Here is a 19,145-nt window from a genome sequence, read left to right on the forward strand (position 1 = left end):
TACTAAGGAATTGTATAGAATATTCTTTACCCTGAAGATAGGATAATAACTGAGGTTTACTCTGAGAAAAAGCAAAGGTCTCAAAGAGCAAAGCCAAAGATTTCTGAAGAAGTTAGGAAACACCTTAGTGGTGTTAGAGTAATGCAAAAAATCTTGTATCTGTAGCTGGATTACCAGGAAACTTATGTGACGAAAATGTATGCTCATGTCATTTTCAGAAATAGTAATAAATCAAATTGTGCTCTTGACATTTATTGATAGAACGTTTTTGTTTGTTTGCCAGATTCTTGAACGCAATTAATACTTTGGGCAGTATGGTAAAGTTTTAAAGGCTTCAATTTCATGTCCTGCTGGCACCACTTCTCAGAAAACATTTGCCGGCTATGTCTCGCCAAACTCACTCCTTTAGCTTTCCTCTGGCATTGATTGTGAAGACATTTACTTATGATCTATTAGCAGTGAAATTAATTGTGTCAAACATTATTAGGCTATTGTTTGCTAATCTTGTTAATCTTTATTTTTCATTTCTATAGCTCTTTCATGTGCTAGTGTTATCATTACTACACACGTCATTGTCGACAAAGTTTTTAACAGTTATGTCTGGATAGTTATTACATACCACTTTGGTAAACCGTTAACTGGCATTCAAGTGATGTTGAATACTTTCTTTCAGATAAGCGAAGTTGTGTCCTGAAATTGTTTCTGGCATGTATTTGTCATCCTTTCTTCAGTGTGAAGTATTCAACTATTCCATGTGATCATTTATGTCTAGGTATATCACATACGCCAAAGAGGAGGAAGCTGTTCGATGCATACAAGCAACACAATTATGTTTTGGAGGGGAAAACCTTGAGGTGAACACATAACCTGACCTCTGATTTCTTGCACTCGTCAGTTGAAATTCTTATTCTATGACAATTGATTTTCTTAGAGCATGCTTTGGTACCACAAAATATTGCTGTGCATGGTTAAGTAACTTGGTACGTAGTGTCTCCTTTTGTCCTCTCTCAGGTTACTTATTTACGTGCTCATCTGTCCGCTGGATTTTCTAAGATGAACTTTGCCATTTATTCAGACCTGCAGCAATCCCGATTGTCTGTATTTGCATGACATAGGGAGCCAGGAGGACAGCTTTACAAAACATGAGACAATTCCAGCATATACTAGGTATTTTTCTTTCACAAAGTTTGCATGAACTTTGTAATCTTGATTTCCTAGTATAATGAGATGTTTGTTTGAGGTGATCGAACCCTTGGGTTTGATGAATGTGTATTTTAGTACAATATGTATCATTGATCACTCAATATGTGATAAAAATATGAGGAATAGGGTAAGATAATTAAGATATGTCTGAAGATTATTGATAAATTTTTAGAATCAAACAAGTTTCTATAAGAATTGACAGAGACTAAGAAAGCCTAATTAAAATAATTTATGTGATGTAAGAAATCTAGATATTAAGGATATACAAGATAGAGTTTATCTAGATATTATTAGTGATAGAACTTTGGATAGAGTTAATAGTGGTCAGATCCATGTGGCTGACCTGCCCCAAATAGTGGGACTAGCACATTGTTGATATGCGTGCTTACAAGTGATTTTGAGAATGTTGGATAATTTCTTCGTCTTAATCATCTTTCCCATGCTATTGGAATCTTAACATTAGGGGAAATCACTATGGTGATATTCAAAATAAACCTACTAATGCAGAAGCTATTGGAAGTTTCATAAAATTAAAAAGAAACCTTGGAAGGTGAAGGTCAAAAACTATTAAACATATTAAGCTTGTCAAAACATACTCGAGTGCTTATTGTGGGGCATACGGATGCAGTGTTTTTAATTACATAAGCATCTAGTTGATTTTTATCTTGCACCATTTAAGTATATTAGAAGCAAGCCAACTGATTCCTTTAGTTTTGCCTCTTAAGCATACTTTTTTCTCACTAAGACTCTAGTTTCTGCTTATAAACTTGTTTCTATTACTGGACTTAATTTCCTAAAACTACTTTGAACAGTTTGCAACAACGGACTGGAAATGTGCTGCCACCTCCTGTAGACGACTCCAGCAGTAATGGAACTAAGCATCCAGTCAAAGGTGCCTATAATGTAAGTCAATAATCTACTGTACTATATGCACTTGTTTTGATAAGAAATGCTACCTTCTATGAGAGCAGATTCACATTGTTCTTTTTATGCTCTATCTCATTCTTTTCCAAACTAGGTGTTCATACAGAGTGCTCCTAGCCAGGTCAAAGGTTCTCTTCCCAATAGTAGTCTCGGGAAATCCAATGCTTTACCAGCATCTGCTTCATGGTATGTTGCTTTTAACTTTACATGCCACAAAATATCTTTTTTACTAATATTCTGACCACATTCAGGGGTCTTCATGGTTCAAATTGTCGGATAGATTCAAGCATGCAATGTTCTGAAACTCTTGCCAGGCAAAATGTAGAGACTAGCAAAAGGTCTACTTTGCCTTCTGCACTGATGAAAAGTCCAATTCAACCTCCAGAAAAGCTTGATGAAGTGGCTACAACTTCAAAGGAACCTGAAAGCAATATAACTGGTGAAGTCTCAGGATCATCAGAACAATTACAATTTGTTAACTCAGTAGATTCAAGATAGTGATTGGCCTTTCATATCTGCATGGGATGATGATACCATTGTCATACCAAAACCCAAGGAAGATGTGGATGACAGTTTCATTGGTTGTGAATCTATAAAATCAAACACTTTCAGACATCAGCCTACATCTTTAACATGTTTGCCAGCTCAGTTTGCCCCAAAGACGACAGATGTTTCCCATGTTTCTTCAAGTTGCTTATCTAACCCTCTTGTTGAAACACTTGAACATAAGGGACATATCACAAATTTAAGCAGTAGTGAGATGTTTCCAAGAAATAGCACCATGCTTAAATGTCATGTTACACAGCTTAGCAATTCTGATCCTGATACAGTTGATCATGATTCTGCCCTTATCAATGGCGATGTACATAGCTTGGGTTTAGGTAGGGTCTTCGTCAGTTAATTTGGATAGATCAACAACAAAACAGGTAAATGTTGGCCAACATCAGACCTTAGCCTCTAGTTTCTCTTCAGTTGTTTTACCCCAGAGTCGAGATTTTTTTTCAGACCTGTGGCATCAAGTAGGGATGAGCCAACAGGTTGGAACAATGAGCTCCAAGGGCAACAGTTGATATCTGCAATGAATGAGATGGAAGATCCCTTGAAAGATCAGGACAACCATTCTTTGCATTCTTTAAATAGCCCAGATAACAATACAATACATTTAAGTGCTACTTCTTTGTGTAATGGACTTGTCAATAAGCGAACATCAGGTGTCGAGAGTTCTGTGGATATTGATAGAAGTGTTGAGATGGCTAATGGTTCCTTCGGAGGCAAAGATTCTTATGTACATAATGGCCACCCAATAGTCAATATAAGTACAAACCTTGAGCAGGAATGATTCAGGGAGTCCTGAGTTCAACTGCAACAAAGAGAGAATGCATCCTCTAGGTAGTAATGCTACAACTAACATTGTCAATGATGTTTACGTAGATAAAATGGGAGAGAGCAGCATTATTTCAGATATTTTGTCATTAGAGTTTGATCCATGGGGCGAATCAGTACCACTGGCTAACTCTTTGGCTAATATGCTGGGTGAAACAGACAAGCAAGATGGATCATTTAGCTTATCCAGTTCATCAAGAAGTCCAACCAATAATCAGTCTAGATTTTCTTTTGCCTGGCAAGAAAATCAATCAAGTCTTCCAGAAACTACAGTCAAAGAATCTATTCATGCACGAAGATTTTGCTTCTCATCACAAAATTCATGCAGAGATAGTTTCCACAATGGTCTTCAGTTCAATGATTCTAAAGGTCCTTGTATTATTACAATTTCTGGTGATTCATCTAATAGGAGTAATGGTAAGAGTTCTCTTGTTTGCTTTTCATTTCAAATATGTGAAATATTTGACACTATATCCAATGTTATATTTGTTTCTCTTTCACTTCCCTTTGTTTGTTCGGTTCTAATACTCCTCATTTACTTTTTATTTTGTGGGATAGACTGTGTTCGTGCTTAAGTTTCTTCTGACTAGTCACATTGTTTTGAGTGGCTTCATGGTCAACCATATGCCTCCTATTTTCATGACTGTATGCTTTGTAATAGGGTCAATGGAATTTGATTAATATTCCTTTGGCTCTGATTATTTAGTTTAGTCTGGGTCTGCCTTGTGTACCCAATCGTTTGTTGCATTGGTTGCTTCCTCTCCATGTGAGTGCATGGTTGCGCTACAAAAGGGAACACACTGGATGGTGTATACAAGGATGAACTCTGAGGCCACTTAGGAGACATCAAATTGTATGCTAATCTAACACAGTAAATGTATTGTTTTGACCTTTCTGATTTTAGATGGATTTTTAGTGTATATGTATTTGTGAGGCACTTTTCTAACTTTATAAACAATAGCATTTCCTATATGATTAAAACTAAGCCAGAGAAGATTATTTAGCATTATACGGTTTTCTGGACAGTGCTGTAAAATTATACAGCAATTAAAAGTTTAAATAACCCAAACTGAGTTGATGCTCCTAACTTAAACTTCAAATTTCCCCCCTTTTAATATGGATCTTTTTTTTAATAGTTTGAAATAGAATAATTTCCTTTGGTGGCTTAAGTAGCAGCCCACCCCAGTGAGCTTGAATGATTGCTATTCAGACTTAGTTGTAGTCAGATGTGGATGATTCTTTTCTTTAAAATCTCATGGCTTTGTGAATAATGCAATTCTCTGAAATTGTAATTTTGTGAAGCTATTTGTTTTAGAATTTTGCCCATCTTTGGAAGCTGGGCGAGGAAACAATGCCAGTTAAGATAAAATCCTTTTTTAATTTCTGCAACACCACTTTTGTACAGCCTTAAAAAGAACTGGAAGTATTTTAAAGGACAGCATTGTCATCATTTCCTCTCAGAGTGTGTTTCTTGCTGTGCTTTTAGGATCCATTCATAATGGATGTTTTAGGACTCATTTAAAACAATATTTAGGAACTTTCTGGTATGTTTGCCACTTGCTGAAAACTCAAAGTTCAATTTCATATGGGAGTAACACAAGAATGCGGACATTCGGACCAGGCAACAGGTATACATGGCCAAAGCTATGTGATACACTAATCAATTTTTGTGTAATTCTTGAACTGAACATGCATACAAGTATTTGACTTTGACATTTGGTACACTTGTATTTATGGGTTGTCTCTGGACAATTGGAGCCTGTAAATGGCTGTGACTAGTATGAGTCTACGTCTCATTACTATCTGATTCTTGTATGCCCTTTCTGAGAGTGATTTATTGAGTGTTTTTTTTTCAATGCAAGTTCAAGTTCACTTGATGCATTTCCTTTCTTACAACTTTTGTCTCTCATGCCTTTAATCTACATCCTGAAAATCCTTTTTTTGGAAGGTGTTTTGCTGGCCAAGATTGCTGTGCCACCAGGATTCTCAACTCCAAGCAGAGCACCTCCTCCAGGGTTTTTTTTCTCAAACCAGATTTAACCAGACCCATGACACTGCCTACTCAGGTTTGTACATCTTGCTTTCTTGTGTGTTTTGGAGATTTTTATGTTGTGTAAATCATAGGCATGCTTCCACTTCAGGTGAAAATCATTATCAATCACATTCAATTGATCATTCTGATGATGTGGAGTTTATAGATCCTGCAATACTGGCTGTTGGCAAGAGTCGGATACCTGCTGAACCCAAATAACTCTACATTGGGATTGAATTCATCATTTCCTGCACAATTTATCACTTCTGATAGCGACCCAAGGTTTCACCTAATGTCACATCTCATCAAAACATGGGGATGCCAGATATAGGGGAAACATTTCTTGCCTTTACATGTTTTTGCTGCATCTTGACTTTCTGCACAGAGCCATACAGGCTTCTCTCCACTTACACAGTTATCGTTCCAACAACCATGGAATCCACTAAACTCAAATAACCTTTGGGATGCCTGGAACAGTATGTGTACTGAAGCTGATGTGGGCAGGGGTGAGATCTACAGGAATGACAGAAATGAACTCAATGGCTACTACAAAAGCACTGCTTTAAACAACTTCTGCATGACGAGTGCAGGTGATTTATACAGTCAAGCATTTGGGATGTGAACTTGTGTCTCTGAACTTTGGTCACCTTGTTGCCTAGATGCTTGTCTGTGGTTTAGTAAAATTGGTTCTTGGAGCTGACGTGGCAAGCCATCAGTAAAAATGAATGGCAACAGACCTTGGACCAGTGTCTTTCATTATCAGGTATAAATAGTTTTCAAAATATTTGAACTAAGCATTGAAAATATTAGTTGGTGTGGTGAAGCCAAAGCATATCTAGAAATGTGATATTGATAATGTCTAACATGCTACTCTGTGTCTGTATTACTTAATCTTCTGAAATTACAAATCATACGGAAAAATGAATTACTTGTTTGTTATTGTTCAGTATGTTACAAGCAGGAAGGCCCCAGTTTTGGCCGTGATTTTATCTTCTGACCCATTGACCCTGTTCTCAAATCTCAAGCATAGATTCATCACAGAAGGCTGCCTATTTTGACATTTGTTGTGTTTTTTCAGTCATAGTGCATGCATAGGGTGGGACTGTTTTGAAATATTTGTGTACATCTTGAAAGATTGTAAATACATGTAATACATATATGTGCGTATTGGAGGGTCCTATTTACCAACCAAAGTTACTGTGTAGCTGCAAACTGTTTGTTATTATCCAATATGCTTTGTTTAGCCCAAGCCTAATCTTCTAGTATACCATGGTCTAGGGTAACAACTTCCATAAGGTTTTTAATTTTTTTAATTTTTGGTATGTTTCGTGAATTACTGTTAAGTTGGGACACGCACTCTGTTGTAATGTACATCTGGCCGCATGTATGGCGCCGGCGGAGATACGTGAGAGCATTGATTATATTCATATAAAATGTAAGTCAGTTGTTATTTGCGTGGCTGGAGTTAACTTGTTGAAACTTTCAACAAATACTGTCATAGACTCATAGTGGCATACTCAGTTGTTATTCAGTGTTTTTTTTTTTTAAGAAATAATGTTCATAACGCATTTCATATGGAATCCTGCAGTGACCACAGTCCAAACATCACGGCACTGTTTTAAAAATCGAGTGCAAGAATGATACATGAATGCAAGAATCATGAATGAATGCAAGCACGAAGAATTCCGAGTACAAATCAAATGTTTTTTGTTTTGGTCTAAAACAAATCAGTGGTAAACAAAGTATAATAATATGTACATGACGCAATCAATTCGTCAGTATCTCTGATCAGCAGTCGAAGTGGCTGTTGAAGAGGACCAACGGAGCTTGCCACGGAGGGTGATCCTGCTCCACTGACTCGGGCTCAAAGCAAGACAATGGCACGGCGCCAAACATTTTCTCCACGAATCCCATCCATGGATCCACGGCCTCCTCAGAAATGCAGCATAAAGCCATGTCTTCTTGTCGGCCAACATCCCACGGCTCCTGATCAATGCACGGCTCCTGATCAATGCAGCTTAATGCCCCAACATCCCACGGCTCCTGATCAATGCACGGCTCCTGATCAATGCAGCTTAATGCCCCAACATCCCACGGCTCCTGATCAATGCAGCTTAATGCCCTGGCTTCTTGTTCCCCGACGTCGGCGAACGGTGCAATTTCGCCGGCGCTCAAGGCCTCCACGAGCCAGTTTAGGGTTTCGTCCTCCGCCACTGTCTCCACCGTGCCTACCGCCTGTTCGACCGCCTGCAGCGGCGGCAACACAAATCCTATCCATGGATCCTCCGCCATGTCCACCACCTGTTCGGCCGCCTGCCACGGCGTCTTCACAAATTCTATCGATGGACCCACCGCCATGCCCACCACCTGTTCGACCGCCTGCCGAGGCGGCTCCACCGCGGTCCTCGCCTTCTCCCTCTCAACCCTGTTGCGCACCAGCGCCAGCTTTATCTCCGCCAACCGCACGAGCTCCGCGGCCTGCTCGATGCCCACGTCGCACATCCTCCATCCGCCGCCGGACAGCATTTCGTGCATGAGCAGGCTCGCCTCCAGCTCCCTGTTGCCGCGATCCTGCCGGCTGAGCTGCTCCCGCAGCTTGGCCGCCCGCTGGCGGAGGAACCCTTCCTGGTCCGTCTTCTTGCGATTCTGATCCGATTCCGGCACCGCCCTGAACCGCGCCGCCACGCGCGCCGTCTCCGCAGGCGAAGGCCACGCCTCCGGCGCCTCATCCTCCGGTCCGTAGACGACGGCACAGGCGTCGATGGCGCAGAGGGTGGCGAGCTCGCTCACCTTCTTGAGTAGACTCTGCTTCCGTTTCTTGAAGGTGGTGCGGCGCGTGGCGTCGTGCGCGATCCACCCGAGCGTAACCTTCTTCCTCGCCATTCTATTCTGCAATTAACCTTCTCCTATGACATCCAAGCCTAATTTATAGGCAACGGCCTACTCCTAATTCCCATGGGATTGAGAAAGAATCTTTGATTGGCAAAATAAAATCTTTTAGCAACGGTCACATATTCTAATTCTAATTCTAGATTTGCATTAATTCTGGACAATATTAACAAGCAAAAAAAAAAAAAAAACCGAATCCTTGTAAGTATAATTTTTCCACTTTATTTTTAGATGGTTACACTGTTAATGTACAAGAGGCATTTCAGTTTGGAGAAAAATGCCAGAGGATTTCATTCATCTCGTCGATGTAACGGAATGATCAAATGCGTGTGCACAGAAGATATTTCTCAACCAACTATAAACAGAAGGCTTTGTCTTACAATTGGAACAGAGCAAATCAATGATCCACAGATTCCAGTTAATGCATAAGCAATGGCACAGAACGGAAGTGCCTCCGGTTCCTTTGCAGACAGTGCTGCTGTCCCTAATCCATGAGCACTGATAAAGAAAACGCAGGCAATGATTAGTGCAAGAATATTTAATCCCAAATAGCTGGGACACTATTACAATACAAAGTGCAAGAATGCATAATCATGCAAATATTATATGCTCAATTGGAGAAATTCCAAGAAATACTAGACACAAATAGAGAGTGGAATCTCATAACAAGTTACTTATTCATAACGCTGTTACAACTTAAACTTCATCTTCCTGTTTTTGGAAAACTTTCATATCTAATTTTTGAAATTTTCCTCAATGAACCCAATGGTAGAATATTTTTCTCATAATTAAAATACCATGAAATTCCTTAGCAGTTCAATAAAGTACCAGAATCAAGACTAAAAGCACAATTTTAAAAATACCAATGAATGGCATTTACCTTGAAGCAAGGAATGAAAAGTTTAAACCAAGAAGATTAACAGAAAAACAATAAACTATATATCTCAGGATGGTTGAATGCTATGAACAATAATTCAACTTGTGAGAAACTTTGACAAGAATCTATCGTCAGTTAATTGTGAGCTTTCCAAACCCCATTTGATTTCAGAATTATATTTCTAAGTGTTCTAAAAACTCTAATTAATCATAATATACTAAACAAGATTTCTAATGCTGTTACAGGTGTTTATAAATCACATCAAGCTGATGTAAGTCTGTAGGAGGGCTTTAGTTAATACCTAGAAGCTGTTGCTATTCCTCTAGCAATAGGATCATCAAGGCGGAGTTTATCCATTACAGTTTGCACAAAGTTTGCTCCCACCACACCAGTTAGAACTACCGCTGCAGCAGTCAGAGATGGATTTGCACCTATAAGCACACATATCGCATAATTCAGTGATAGCCAAGATCAATATATGCTTAAGAAAAGGAAACAAGAGAATCTCATCTGCTATATAGTTGTGTCATGTTCAATGCAACAGCATAGAAATTGCTGACATTTAACTTATAAATCTAGTACTGATTCAAAGAAAACCATCTAAACTGCAGTAGTTTGATTGCAGGCCTTAATCATGTTTATAAAAACAAACAAGGAAAATGAGAAATGGCTGCAAATTAACTTATAAATGTAGTACCAACTCTTGGAATAAAAAACATCTCGAGTGCAGTAGTTTAATTGTATGTCTTAACAGGTTCTAATCACAAAATATAGTTATTGTTAGTGTCAAGAGTGTACCTTCAAAGAAAGACACTATGCTCAAGGCTAATGCCACTGTTATACACCTTGGTAGGATGGAAATGGTTAAATTTGGTTCTAGCCCAACAAGACGCCCTATGATTGCAGTTGAGTACAGAGAGAAAATAGTTGCAAAAATCACTGATGAGAAGATCTCAGCAGCATGTCTCTTGACAAGCTACTAGCCAAGAACACATGAGAAACTGTCAGCATAATAGTTCATATCTTAAGAAATTAAAAATGGGTTAGAGGCTGAAGACAATACCTTTCTTTGTTTAAACATAGAAAAGGCGAATGAAATTATAACAGATCCAAGAAAGCCCATAAGAATATCACCAGCTCCAGGATTTGATGACATTTTTGTAAGGTAATCAGCTGCAAAAATCAACAAAAAGCTTACAAACATAAAAACACAACATTAAAAGCAGGCTTCTGATTAGTAAAAGATGAAAAGAGAAAACTGCCTGGTGCAAATCCTTCTTGGTAAAGCTGTAGGGACAAGTATTTACAATTTTAGTTGGTTGTAACTCATTTGCTCTAAAGCCCAAAAATCAGAAAAAAGTCAAAACTTTGAGCAACACCAACAAGTTGATGAAAGTGGCAAAAGTATAGCGCAAAACCTTCACTTTTACCAATAAAAATAATATAAATCAAGGATTTGTAGTCCCAAATCTACCAACTGTCAGATGACTACAACTAAGCCAACATAACTTGGATTGAAAGAAGAAAGCAATGAACCTAGGACAGCATCCAAGCTACTCTTTGAGAAATATCCATAAGTTACAGCTGCCAGATCAGCAGAGAGTGCACAACAGATAATTGGGTGGAATACCTTCTTCACATTAAATGGTAACCTGAGACAAAAGAATGGTAGCTCTATTAGCTGTTCATACTCCAAAATATCGCCATAAGAGAAGTTTGTTTTAGTTTAAAATATATATATATACAGAAGTTTATTACCCAGAACCAACCATGTATCCCAAGACTGTTGCAGCTAGCAAGAACGGGAGGCATGTCCTTGCACTTGTACCAAGTGCTGTTGGATTAACATAAGCAAGAACAAATGTTGAAAGGAAAATAGAAGCCCAAGTCCAAAGCTCAACATTTGAAAATGGAGAGGCTTTTGGCATGGGTTCAGCTGGTATCATTTCTGTTTTTACAAGTTTTCTCACAGTTATTGCTGTTTGACCTGCAACAGAAAGCGACGCCAACCAGCCACCAACTGGAAATAGAAAATGATTTGTCTTTAAATACAGATCACTCGATGCAATAAAAATGTAGTTATCTAAATTTTATACTTAGCTGCCTTCTTAAATTAATATTGACATTTTTGCAATCCTATTCCCAAAATTTACAAAAAACCCCTTATTGTGAAGAAAGGAGCTGGGTTCACTTGACAATTTCTACTCATAAATTGGATAACTGTAATTGGAAAAAGAAATTAGAAAGGAAGGTGCAGAGGGGAAAATCAAATCGATTAGAGAGGAAAACATTTAAAGAAAATAAAACTCTTCTCAAACAATGTTCTGAATAATACAACATCACAGTGAAACAGAGTGTTCAATATGATCAGAGAATAAAGAACCATGTTTCTGGTACCATATGCAACTTTCGAGGTGCCCCTTTCCCAACTCTTTGGAAAAGACTTCAGTAATACTACTCTGTATTCATTTTAATCCTAAAGACTATCAAAAGAACAATAGGCAGTCTAAAAAAAACAAAATTATGTACTGGCATGTATTGGTTCCACTCAATTGATCAAATCATTCCTCAATTTTATTTCCTATTAGATTTACTCTAAATCCTTTTTTCAATAAAATCAGTTTTCTTTTCAAGAGACACAACTTGTAGTCACTGTACACCACCACCTCTCTACCATCACTTGTTTCTCCTCTTTTTGCTTTCAGCAAGACTCCTCATCTGGCATATGACATTACTTGCAAGTAACAAGCACGAATCAATTTTCATGCATATGATATTGTCCTCACTCAATGCAAGAAACCACGTTTGGTACAAAGAAGTCAGCGAACAGACAACAACAACCACGACAACAATATCATGTGAATACAAACTGTGGGTAGGTTGCACAAATTATCTCGTATCATGAACTTACATAAAGTTATATCACTGGTAATACACATTTCTAATCAATTATAATTGGCTTAAGCAGAGTTTTCTTTGAATCATTTCTCCACTCGACCTTCAATTCTAACTAACTCAATATTTCTAATTGTGAAATCAAGCTCATCTTTGATATATTCTTAACCTTTTTTATTTTCATCTTTTCTAATAACCTCAAATTATTTTTAACATTTTCATCTAAATTGCAGGTAGTATTTTCTGTATAAATTTGTTTCTAAACTGTCCAATGTTTCGACAAGTATAGCCAGTCCTATCACCCTTATGAAATTATGGCGCAGACAATTACAAAAATTGTTTACAGGCGGAAGAGAAGTAAACTGGCTTAGGATCTTTGAACAAACTGCATACCAAGGATAACAAAAATCTTGAGACCCGAAGCCGCAGGAACATCTCTCACAGCAAGAGGCAAAACCACCAAGGAAGGAACATAAAACAACGGGAGCCATCGTTGAATGAACGTAGTCGCCGGTTCAAAGAAGTCCATCACGCCCTTCGCAGCGGACGGAGCGGCGTAATCTAAGGCCGTCAGCACCGAGAACACGCAGAACATGCCGAAGAGGGCGCTCGGGAACTTGATCGAAGCGGCGACAAAAGCCTTCTTCAGAAGCTTATCGGCCGTAAGAATTATCCCGAGGGACAAGGCCAGATGCAGGATCCGTAGGGCCTGGGAGAAATCCACCCGCAGTTACGCCACCAACACTAGATCGAACAGCAATCGAGCATGAAATTGGAAGCGAAACCAGTTTGATAGTGAGACTCACACCGGGAAAGGCGAGGGATCCAAGGGCATCGCTGTCGGTGCCGGCGGATCTCAGCGCGGGCAAGCGACGGGCCTCGGCGTCCTCCTGCCAGTGCAAGAACGAGCGAGATACAAGAGGAGAAAGAGGACGGAGAGATCGGATATCGGATCTCGGTGCGGGCGAAGGACTTGCGCGTGAGAATGCGGTGGATCGCGACGCCGTGAGGGTCGGGCGTTTGTCAAATGCCGATTGGGAGCGGCGAGGAAGCGAGAGCGTCGGAAAGGTTGCGATGGGAGTTGGAGAGGTGGCAGTGGCTGCTGCTGCTGCCATGGATGGAGGAGAAGAGGAGGGGCGGCACACACAGCAGGCCGTAGCTCTTCCTCGCAATGAAGAAGAAGAAGAATGGATGCATATTTTGTATTAGAAGAAATGCTTCAGTGGCTAGAAATGGGCGGCGCGGGGTAAGCAACAGGATTGGATCGTTGGAATCCTATCTCGCCTCAATGGACGACTTCCGCCCTTCGCTATTTATTTGGCAATACAATACACAATAAAAATAAATAAAAATTCAAAAAATAAAAAGATAATCAATTAACATCATTTTTAATGTACTAGTGAGTTTCTCATTAAATTTACTATATTTTACTGAATCCGAGGATATAAATTTTCGGTTATAATAATTCTTTGAATCAATTTTTAAAGAATATTAAATATTTTATTAGATGTTTATTTTTCTCCCATTTACAGGCTTGGCACGGCTCGTTTCCATTATACCCTTTCTTCTTTTCACTGCTCTTAAAAATTTCTTTTTTCTTTAAAATTTTCTTTTATCTATTTAAAAAGTCATTGTTGTTAATTTTGAGAGTGCCCATCGAAGAGGAGAGAAAAGGTTAAGGGGAGAGAGAGAGAGAGAGGAAGCTTATCAGTCGGAGATCATCGACTTAGGAGAGGAATCGCGCCAAAGCCGCTTGCTGCCGCCCAAGGAAAAAAAAAAGAAGGTTAGGGAAGTCGGGGAGTTGAATGAGCAGAGAATTTTTAGAGGTTTTTGTGATAAAAATATTTTCATTGCTAAATCTGCGATGAATCCTAAGATTCATCATAAAATTGACAAAAAAAAAAATTAAAAAAAATATGTCTAAAACCAGTTGAGGGACATGAAGAATTTAGAATGACATAAAACTAGTTCCTATGTGTTTATATATAAATATCTTAATTCTATAAATACCTTCAAATATCAATTTGACCCAATTTATTGAGATTAGTAATTTTTAAATACGAATATGTCTGAAAAATCTTATTTGTATTTAAAAAATCAATGATCTCAATATATTGGGTCAAATTTATGTTTGAGGGCACTTATAGAATCAAGAGATTTATATGAATACATACGAACTAGTTTCATGTCATTCCGAACTATCTAGGTTCATATACGGATTTCAGACATATTTTTTTTTTTATTTTTCCAATTCTGCAATGAATCCTAGGTGATGTGGCGATCCGAATGAGGTGCCTACGTGTAGTCAACAAGTCAATGTAGCAAGTGAGGTGACAGTCAAGGTCAAGGATGAGATTGGGAGATACATCGCTTGGGTAATAATCAAGCTGATCAAGAGTGGGTAATTCATTCATCAGGAAGGTCTTTATCATTTCTAAGTTTTACCGAGCATATTTAGAGTAAAGTCATCACTCGACGCTTAGGTATCCTTTCTATGTTTTGAGAAATTATGTCATCACTTGGGCATCCTACTGCTAGCACAGGAGGTATGGACATCCTGCCAACTAGGGAGGCAAATTATCGAGTCACCGATTAGTATGATTATTACATTAACTGGATACATTATTGTGACCTACATTAAATGCCTTAACTGGATACATTATTGTGACCTACATTAAATGCCCAATGTAGCTTATTTTTAGTATTCGTTATAGACTTATAGATACGGGGAACATGCAAAAGAATCAAATTAATAATCATGTGCATTTATAATAATCAAATTAAAATGAATTTTACAACGAATTTTGTTGCCGACGAATTTTACAACGAATTTTGTTGCCGACGAATTTTGTAACGAATATTGTTTTCATTATAAAATTTCCAACGAATTTACAAGTTTTCGTCGCAAATGTTTGCGACGGCGTATTTGCAACGAATTTTTTTTTTTGTCGCAATTTTCATCCCAAATCCAAATTCCAACGAATTTTTTTCTAAAATTTATTACAAAATTCGTCCCTAATTGACTGTATTTTTGTAGTGCAAGTAATCAAGTGCAAAAATGATCCTGAATGCAAGAATTCCAAGTACAAATAAAATGTCATCTCTTCTTTGATGAAAACTTTCAAAGAAGAATTTGTAAAACCAATCACGGTATTTTTTTTGGGTCTAAAACAAATCACAGTATGGATTAAATTGAGACAACATGGAAGAGAGGTAATAAACTCTTTCCCAACAAAGTATAATAATATGCACATTAATTTCGAGTTCTATTGAGTTGTAATTAAATCGTCAGCATCTGATCAGCAATTGAAGTTGTTGTTGAAGCCTAATTTATAGACAACCTTCTCTGATAACATCGGAGCCTAATTTATAGGCAACGGGCCTACTCCTGATTCCGGTGGGATTGAGAAAACAATCCAGGTAGAAGCAACAGGCCTACTCCTGATTCCGGTGGGATTGAGAAAACAATCCAGGTAGAATCTTTGATTGGCAAAATAAAATCTTTTAGCAACGGCCGCATATTCTAATTCTAATTCTAGATCAAAACATCGAAAGTTGTATTAATTCTGGATGATTATTAACAAGCAAAAAAAATATATAATAATAAACGAATCCTTGTAAGTATAATTTTTGTAAGGTTAAGGTGCCATCCTCAATTCCTCATTAAGCCTTCACAATTTTATTAAAATATTGACATTTTGAGTTCAAGCTCCTCATCAAGCTCAGTGCCTTACTAAATTTTCTTCCATTCGATGCATCTGTAAAATTTCCCTTATAATTTCCTTGTAAGTATAATAAATAAACAAGCTTTTTCACTCCTCCCTTGAGTTGATTAACTCCCCTAAATTTACTAACTCTTTCCCTTTGACACACATCAAAAATAGGGGAAGCTAACAAACCGTTTGAAAAATTAAAGCATAAGCTAATTTGAAAAACAAATTTCCTTTAAAATTTATAAAGTTATAGAAAAATTTCTAAGAGCAAAATAAGAATTAAGGTTTGAAAATGTTAAGGAAGTGAATTTGAAAACTGAAGCTAAAATTTTTGAAAAATTTCGTAAAGTAAAAGTGTGAAAGATTTATAGAGAAAAAAATTTCTTAAGTTATAGCAAGGTGAAAGTTTGGAAAAGTTTCTAAAGAAAATAATTTTAAAATTTGAGAGTAAAGTTTAAATTATGAAAATTTTAACAAAGGTAAAATTTTAAAAATATAGTAAAGTAAAATTTTCATAAAATTTTAGCTATAATTATATTTTAAAAAATTTTCAAAAAATAAAATTTTAGAAAACTTAGTAAAGATAAAATTTGAAAAATTGTGTTTGAAAATTATTGATAAAATATTGAAGAATTTGCGAAATATTTTATTAAAGGTTAAAAATTTGTAAGATACAAAACCTAGTTATAAGCTCTCCCTAAAATTGATAATTTCTTAAAAGTCCATGCATGGATTAAAAACTAAAAAAGTGTCCTTATGATAAATTAATTTTAATTAAATTTTTATATAATTTTTAAAATAATTTTAATTAAGAATTTAAATAATTTTAAAATAATTTTTTAAAATAATTTTAATTAAATTTTTTAAATAAAATTTTAAAATAATTTTAATTAAGTTTTAAAAATAATTTTAAATAATTTTAATTAAGTTTTTTAAAATAATTTTAATTAAGTTTTTAAATAACTTTTAAAATAATTTTAATTAAGTTTTAAAAATAATTTTTAAAATAATTTTAATTAATTTTTTAAAATAATTTTACTTAAGTTTTTAAAATAATTTTTAAAATAATTTTAATTAAGTTTTTAAAAATAATTTTAAGTAAGTTAATAATTTTAATTAAGTTTTTTAAATAATTTCAATTAAGTTCTTTAAATAATTTTTAAAATAATTTTAATTAAGTTTTTTAGGTTTCTAACATTATTCTTTTTTAGGTTTCAGCATTTCATTATAGTATTACAAAATTATATTTATTATATTTTGATATTTTAATCTGCACATTTCTAAATATTATATTATTGTATGTTTCAGGAGTTCCTATTGACATATTGATCATCATCATCGTCATCGTCATCGTCATCATCATCATCATCTGCTCATTTATATCCAAGTATCAAAATTAGCTATATATAAATCACTACAAAAATTTTATCTTATTCATAAATAATCATATTCTATTGCATTTTAGGATTTTCGATTATATGTGAATGTATAATTTGGAGTATTTTCTATCATGATATGTCTTTAAATATCTGATTCTATAAATTTGGATTTATATGTGGAAATTTGGATAGTTTGCTTCTATTATTGTGATTTATTTAGATTTTATTTGTTTTAGATCATTGTGATTGTTTTTATTTATATTACTTTGTTTGTATGGATGTTATAGTTTATTTATGTTTGTATGAATTGTATGAATAATTAGGATATATGAAATGCGTTTGTATGTGTGAAAGTAATTGTTTGTATGTGTTTGTATGGATGTGATTGTTTGTATGTGTTTGTATATATGAAATGTCATCGTCTGTGATAATTTAGTGTATATATGGATTGTAAATAAGGTACAAAAAGAAATATAAATGTTTTCTTGTAATTTTTTTTATTTTACCGACAGAATAAGTATTTCGTTGGCAATTATCGTAATGGTTTACCGACGGAAATGCTATTTCCGCCGGTATTTACAAAATTATTTACCGACGGAAATATAAATTCCGTCGGTAACCATAACCACGGGAAGCACTGTTTCCAACATGATTTACCGACGGAAATATAAATTCTGTCGTTAAATTTTACTACGGAAATCCTAATTCCGTCGGTATATCTGTTTCCGACAAATTATCTTCCGACAACTGATTTTCCGTCATAATTCCGTCACTAAGCAACTTTACTGACGAAATTACGATGGAAAATTCTGTCGGTAAGCCCCTTTTTTTTTGTAGTGCTTCTTCCTCGCCATTCTCCTCAAGAATTCTAATTTCTGCAATTAACCTTCTCCGATCATCGAAGCCTAATTTATAGGTAACGGGTCGACCCCTAATTCCCGTGGGATTGACAAAATAAAATCTTTTAGGCCAACGGTCACAAATTCTAATTCCATTAAGGGAAAGAATTCTAATTCCGGTAAGATTTAAGAAAGAATTCTAATTCTAGTAAGATTCAAGAAAGAATTTAGTCTAAAAACATGATTAAAAAAAATTAAAATCTCTTTGAATCTAATAGTGATGATAAACTCGGCGTTAATAGTTGTGTACAAGTGTTTGAATCTAATAGTTTACTGTCATGCGAAATTTTGCAGTAAGCAGATATAACAGCACTGTTTCGCATTCTGATATAGTATTGTTTTGTCCATCGTTTTCGTTCCATTTTCTATAAATGATCTAATAACTAGAACCCCAATTGTCTTTATCCTTAATTCAGGTTCTAGTACTGTTTCCATAACTAAATGGAGCAACTTCTTATATGATTACTCTCTTTTCTACGCGTAGGATGCATGAGTGTTTTTTTTATATAACTAAATTTCTAGTTCCGAACCAACTAATGAGTTAATAGATGAGAATGGTATTTGCAACCAACTAATTCCCGTAGGATTGAGAAAACAATTCAGTCAAAATCCTTGCTTGACAAAATAAAATCTTTTAGGCAACGGTCACAAATTCTAATTTTGTTAGGATTCAAGAAAGCATTCTAATTCCGGTAAGATTCAAGAAAGAATTCAGTCTAAAAACATGATTAAAAGAATTAAAATATTTTTGAATCTAACAGTCATGATTAACTCGGCATTAATAGTTGTGTACAAGTGATGTTTACTATCATGTGAAATTTTGCAGTAACCAGATATAACAGCACTGTTTCGCATTCTGATATAGTGTTATTTAGTCCATCGTTTTCATTCCATTTTCTATAAATGATCTAAAAATTAGAACCCCAATTGTCTTTATTCTTAATCCAGATT

At 35.9% G+C, this 19,145-nt stretch overlaps 1 protein-coding gene across 1 annotated transcript; it reads right to left on the reverse strand.

The window, feature by feature from the left end:
• Nucleotides 1–8,630: 8,630 nt before the first annotated feature.
• On the reverse strand, nt 8,631–13,486 carry LOC122001206 (plastidal glycolate/glycerate translocator 1, chloroplastic-like). The gene is made up of 8 exons (XM_042555834.1): nt 13,010–13,486; nt 12,597–12,912; nt 11,067–11,328; nt 10,845–10,960; nt 10,372–10,481; nt 10,107–10,284; nt 9,610–9,739; nt 8,631–8,929 (listed from the first exon to the last, which is right to left on the reverse strand). The coding sequence occupies exons 1-8, from the start codon at nt 13,316–13,318 to the stop codon at nt 8,779–8,781; spliced, it is 1,572 nt and encodes a 523-aa protein (XP_042411768.1). The 5' UTR covers nt 13,319–13,486; the 3' UTR covers nt 8,631–8,778.
• Between the last annotated feature and the right edge of the window lie 5,659 nt (nt 13,487–19,145).

This window comes from Zingiber officinale, chromosome 7A, assembly GCF_018446385.1.
Source record: "Zingiber officinale cultivar Zhangliang chromosome 7A, Zo_v1.1, whole genome shotgun sequence".
NCBI classification, from domain to species: domain Eukaryota; kingdom Viridiplantae; phylum Streptophyta; class Magnoliopsida; order Zingiberales; family Zingiberaceae; genus Zingiber; species Zingiber officinale.

Bases quoted from the DNA above. Each gene is read 5' to 3' on its own strand.
- LOC122001206 (XM_042555834.1), bottom strand. From the start codon at position 13,318: ATGGCAGCAGCAGCAGCCACTGCCACCTCTCCAACTCCCATCGCAACC. The intron at 12,913-13,009 runs GTGAGTCTCACT...GATTTCTCCCAG, and splicing joins GATCCCTCGCCTTTCCCGGT to GCCCTACGGATCCTGCATCT. The intron at 11,329-12,596 runs GTATGCAGTTTG...TTCTATTTCCAG, and splicing joins CAAGATTTTTGTTATCCTTG to TTGGTGGCTGGTTGGCGTCG.